The following is a 6476-nucleotide window of genomic DNA, read 5'->3' on the forward strand; positions in this document are numbered from 1 at the left end:
TTATAATAATAGTTGCCTTAACGTAAATAAAGATCCCACCATAAATCGATGCAGAAAAAAAAGCACAAATTGTTGCAAAAAATGTACCAGAATGCAGAAAATGGAAGTATTTGACACTCAAAGTATCATGGGGGAGAACCCCCCGGTTATAATGTATCCAATGTTGAAACTACACCTACACCCTTGTTGGGAAGGATCAACAATGGGAAGTGCATACTTTGCTACAGGAACCTGATGGTCTAGTGAATGACAGAAAAACAGCAGTGAAACAAGACCAAGAGTCTACAGAAGCAGCTCTGTGTGGCTGCAATGCAAAGGAAACCAAATTGTTGCATGGAGGTTAAAAATGTGCTTTTGATCCTTAGCAATTGTGCAAAGTCAGAATAAAAGTATTTTGCTTGCATGATGCTGTGAGCATGAAAGTGTGATACGATGTGAGTGGAGGTAATGCAGAGTTCATTTGTGTAAGGATGGCAAAGGCAGAAAGGTCTACATGTTAGATGTCATGGTATTATATCAGGTTTGTGTGATGGGTGTAGAAAGATGTAAAAAAAAATGAGATAGAGAGATGTGAGAACCACAGTCCATTTAGGCAGTGAGCAGTAAGAGAAAACACAAAAGTGGGGTTGCATTCTCACTTTCTATTCCGCGTTTAGACATCTGATAAAATATTCACCCGCAAGCGTATTCGTGGATGCTCAATACATATACATGTCAGCACTAAAACTATCTATTATGTATGCATTCTGTGAGTTTGCAATCTCAACATATATGTATTTTATTTATCTTGTTCCTCTTATTTTACTACCACATAACATTCTCATCTTTGCACTCTATGCTTGGTTGTTTTATCTTGTAAGCTGTACTGCTTTGTAACAATTTGGAATAAAACAAGCCTCAGTGCTATACGCACACAGACACAGCTGTACATTCCAAACATGAGCAGGGACGTAAAACCCCGGCACCGATGAATTATTGATCAAAAAATGGTTTGGTTTTTCATCTCTGCGGGGTGTGTTGGTGCTGAGGTCAGAGTAACTTGTTCCCCAGCAACCAGTGTCCAGCTGCTCTCAGAGGACTCTACTGGTCCATGTCACAGACAGGGGACAACATCAGAGATGTTTCAGCCAGAGCCAGACTGGACCAAAAGAGCTGCCAGTACTCTCTCATTCTGCAATTGCATGACATGCTCATCACATGTGTCTTGGATATATTCATATTTATACGCATATCTTGGTAATATATCACTTCAGATGTATTTTTATCTGCATTTCATTACATACACTCAGAGTTAGACGTCAACTTTTGTTGCTCACAAGCCACAGTGGCCAGTAGGGTTGGGGATCATTTTGATTTTAACAATTCTGATTCCAATTTCGATTCTTCTTTTTGATTCTCGATTTCCATTCTTTGAGGGGTTGGAGTTGAAACGGGTCACATTTTTATTTCACAGATAAGTTTTATAACATTTTATTTTGATTCAAAGGTGATTTACAGTTTTACCGGGCTTTTTCAACGTAAAATAAAGCCACACTTTGGAGCACCGCTCACCGTGCTCCGTGGCTGCAACACAACAAGAGCTTGGAAGTACGGCGGACCAAAACTTGCACGTGTTAAATTTGGAACAGATTAGAACAGATTCCAATAAAAAAATGATTCCACTGGAATTTTTTCAAACAACTCCAAGATGGAACCGGTTCTCGATGCCCAATCCTAGTAGCTAGTGGTTTCCTTCCAGGAAACTAAACAAACGCTCACATTTGGCCTCACGGAAGTGTACGCCAGAATTAAAAATGTGTGAGAATCACTGTGATGGCAGATATGTGTGTGTAAATGACGGTGTGCACACACCTGTTGTGGACAACCCATGTCTTATACAGGTATCCGGGTCAATACTATATATAATATAAATATAAATAATTATAAATAATAATCAAGATTATGGCAAAGTCAGCGGTAAGTTTTTTTTTAATGGAGGCAGATCATTTTTTAATTGACATTTAATGTCTCAGAGAACGAGACGTCGTGACCGATAACACCCAATCAGGCGGCGAAACATTGGCGTCAGTGTCGGTGTTGCCAAAGGTCTCCATTTGCGGCCGTTGAGACTGCAACACGACCCCGCAGATTCCAAACCAAAACGGGTCAGAAGTGTATCCAAATGTCTCTGGTTTAGGGGCTCTGAAACTCCAGAGCAGTGTTTTTAAACCAAAACGTAGCAATGTAAATGTAGCCTTAGCAGATTTTTCCAAATTGTAATAGTGGTTGTGTTTCTTGATTTCCTGTTCATGAGGATGTTTTTTCTTGGTGATGATCAAAGCTACGGAGAGTATTGTATAGTATATAGTATATGTTGGATATGTCTCCAAGTAAGCAGAGAGGAGGGGACAGTGGGATGTGGCAGTCCCGCCAGAATGGTTTAGATGGTGTGCAATGCAGTCCCATACAGCATTCATATAGCTGTCTGTGGTGTTTTGTGAGCAGTGCGGACAGATTTCTGAGTCTATAAAACCCATTTTAAACATCATTTTAGTGTTCTCTATGAATAATCTTGCACTGTATGAGTTGTGTGTTTGTGTTGGTGGATATAGAGGACTGGTCGGCACTGGGGATGATCTGTTGGTCTTGAAACTGATCTGCTGCCCTTATCTTTATTTAGACCTATTTTTACATACTAAGGAGTTTGCCATTTCTGACATCCCCGACTAAGGCTATAGAAAGCTGTAGCTGCTCCAGAATAAAAGTAGATTTGTGGATAATTTAGTAAATTTGTGTAGGTTAAACACTGAGGAATCACAGAATATTTCCATTCAACCACAAAATCATTCGATACAAAGGAGTTATTTGTTTTTAATGTATTTTGGGTTATTTTCTGAATCAAATAACATGCAAAGAATTGACAATCAAAATCAGTAAAATCTAAAGTGTATACCAAACGCTGCCTGCAATTTCTTGACTTAGTACTACAGTATTACAGCTAACATGTTTTTTGTGTGTGTGACAATTAATAAATAATACATGTAAGTAAATCCACACATAGCAGTAATCCAGACTGCTATACTTTCTACTTTGTTGAATCTGTCTGCAGCAATACCGAGACATACAACTTTTGTTACAACCTACAATCTGCTGGGATGAATGACATTTGGATCGTTTCTGTCTGCTTGCAGAAGAATTTCAGCACCTCTGCCATACTGACTGTCATGATGCCTCGACTCATTGTTGCTCTGATGATGGCTGCTCTGTCAACAGAGGTCTACATCACCGGCAGCATGAAATCCACCTACGACAGTGAAGGTACAGTCCTAAGTTCTGGAGGTTTTAAAAGCATCCTGTAAATACAGATCAATGCATAACCTTGAATTACACTCTGCATGTCAGCACACAGACTGTTCTAATGAACCACTCGTGCATATAGCTACGAAAAGTAATGCACTGTAATTTGTATATTCCTAGTATTGAAGGCTTTTAATGCCCTTTGTATTGTGCACTAAGCGAGTCATTCTGCACAGCTTTCTCACTCCTAAAACAGTCCCATTGGGCCTATCGTAGTCTATATCCACGATGTTCCACTTCCAGGATTGCTCCGTTGCTGGCCAGAAATTCCGCCGGATGCGTGTCTTTTCGAGGAGGACTATGGTTAACTGTTCCTCAGATCTCTGCAGGGTAAATCCAGACAGCTAGCTAGACTATCTGTCCAATCTGAGTTTTCTGTCGCACGACTAAAACAACTTTTGAACATACACATGTTCCACCAAAACAAGTTCCTTCCCGAGGCTATTTTGCAGAGGCACCGTGGCTCCGTCCGGCGCTTGGCGCCGCCAAAGACGATTGTGATTGGTTTAAAGAAATGCCAATAAACCAGAGCACGTTCCTCTCCAATCCTGGAAAGCTGTGTGGACTAGTCAGACCTTCCTCCACAGCGCTGTGGAGGAGGGTCTGACAATGCGATACTAGGCCTATCCTAATATGGACACTTAAGAACAAAGTCCTCCAGAGCCACATGATACATTACTTCAACTGTTTCACAGGATGAGAGGTATGTTAGACCAGTGGTTCCCAAACTTTTTTCACATCAAGGACCCCTAAACTGACACAAATTAAACAACGGACCCCCATTTGAAAAGATTTCGTCCCAGGGCTGTCCTAAAATTTGCCTCCTTGTTAAAATCAAGATTTCAGTTAAATGTGTTATCAAGTGACTAGTTAACTTACTAAGTATGTTGCTGTATTAATTTCTTTTGTGCTTTCAGTTTAAATATGTGTATATCAGCTTTACAATCCAAGTCACATAAGCATAAAAGGGGGATGCCACAGATCTTTGTCTTGTTTGTTCTTCAGATCAGGCAATACTCAAAGCCCTGAGAGATTTAAGCCATGCATCGATTGTGCTATCAGCAGAGACTTCTGGGAATTTACCTGCTGATAAGATCTATTCAGCTGACGGAAAGTTTCTCAGGACGGGATGGTGGTTCCTCCCTCAGACTGTCAGGAAACGTCAAGATGTGTCCTCATACAACCACAACTCCTTTGGTCTACGTTACGGAAAATGACAAGAAACCTGATGTTATCCTGTGTTAGATCTGATCTTTTCACCGATTGTGTTTTGATTAAGTTTGTACATTCAGAGTGGGTAAAGAAAATAATGTAACTGTTCAAGGTTCAATAAAAAAAAAAATCAGTTAAAGGTGATTCAAATATCTTTATTCTTTCATTTATCTCGAACAATCAACAGAATGCTGTAGAAGAAAAACACAAACGTACACAAATCAATCAGAAGTTACCAACAAACTAAAAAAGGATGTGTTTGAGAAGGAGCAGGCCGAAGCATAATGCTTATAAAGTATTTATTTTTATTTAGCACATCAAAATAATTTGTAAATAGTAACCAATTCATCATAAAAACGGGTGCAAGGAAGACAAGAAACCCCAATGGGTGTATAAAGTGTCTCTCTTTAACATAGAGTATGATTACAGTTTACTATGTAACAACAAAGAAAAGGACAACATAAAAATAAAATGACAGAACAAAATATACACATTAATACATTTAAATTTATAAAAAAAAGACAAAAAACAAACAATGAAGAAAAGAATATAAAAGTAAATATACTTCACAATGTCATATTATTACAGAAACAAATAGATATGCATACGCAATGCATATGCGTCACGTGTGCATGTACATACATGTGTGAAATGTGAAAATTGTAGTCATACAATAACTTGCACAATACAACAACATACAACCATACACTTACACTACAATTCAATTCCTATGTTTAGTTCTCTTTCTTTCTGTATTGGTCAGCTATTGTTTTCTTGAATCTATTTTTGAACTGTATAATATTATGGCTCTGTGTGATGTCATTGTTTAGTCCATACCATAAGGTCATCCCACAAACTGAAATACACATGCTTTTAACAGAAGTTTGCACAAGAGGTTCATTCATTCATTCAACCTTTTTAGAGATCATTGAGGGGCGACCCTCATTTTCAAGAGTCAGATTACAAAGACAAATACAAAACAACAACACAGAAAGTAAGATCATGAGAAAAATACAAAGACAATCAAACGTTCAGAATTGGAAAATTAATTGATAAATACATTAGGATAATAGGGATGCAAAAGAAAGTACAATGATGTAAAGCAGTTACACGTAAACGTTTGCAGGTTTAAAAGCAGATTTCTAAATTGTCCAAAAGGCCCAATTGGATTGATTAAAAAAAAAAAAGTGCTGTAATTTGTTCCAGGAGTCGGATGCACTAAAGTTATAAGCTGTTTTTCCAAGTTCAGAGCGAGCTCGTGGAACATGAAGTAAAAGCTCGTCAGCAGAGCGAGTCTGATAATAACAGAGTAGTTCTGGAAGGTAGTGTGGTAGTTTTCCAACTAGAGCCTTAGAGATAAAGAGAGTATCTCATCTTTCTTGGAGAGAAGACCACCCAATACTTATAAAACATATTCAGTACATATACAATACAATGATGTGTACCATAGGCATGACCGGTTATGAATCTCAAGGCGGAGTGATAGACTCCAGTCCAGAGATGTAAGAGTTGAAGATGATGCATGATGCACATGAGTATTCGTTTTCTTTGCGTGACCCATACAGAAGAAAGGGGGAACTAAAGTGTTCGCTCCAGAACCAGATTCAAACACAGATTACCAACCAGGATTTCTAGAGAGACCAAGAGACATATGGTTCACAAAAGTAAAAACACATCTCTTCTGACTGCACCTTGGATTTAAAAAAACACACACACAAAAACTTTCATGTGGCTCTTTGTAGTTTGCCTTATTTGAAGTAAGTGATGTACTTGCACTACTTCTGTCCGGAGATGGTACCTTCAAGGTTGAAAGCGTTTAATTGGAAGTTGCTTTGGATAAAAGCTAAATGACATGTAATGTAATGTAATGTTTTGAAAGTATACAGAGCATTTGGACAGCGAAACATACCCTACTGAGTAATGTCATG

General features: G+C 38.5%; 1 protein-coding gene across 1 annotated transcript; it reads left to right on the top strand.

The window, feature by feature from the left end:
* Positions 1–3178: 3178 nt before the first annotated feature.
* Positions 3179–4586, top strand: kiss1 (KiSS-1 metastasis suppressor). The gene is made up of 2 exons (XM_078247545.1): positions 3179–3297; positions 4342–4586. Exons 1-2 carry the CDS (start codon positions 3204–3206, stop codon positions 4551–4553), a joined length of 306 nt encoding a protein of 101 aa, XP_078103671.1. The 5' UTR covers positions 3179–3203; the 3' UTR covers positions 4554–4586.
* The last annotated feature ends 1890 nt before the right edge of the window (positions 4587–6476 follow it).

This window comes from Sander vitreus, chromosome 4, assembly GCF_031162955.1.
Source record: "Sander vitreus isolate 19-12246 chromosome 4, sanVit1, whole genome shotgun sequence".
Lineage (NCBI taxonomy): Eukaryota > Metazoa > Chordata > Actinopteri > Perciformes > Percidae > Sander > Sander vitreus.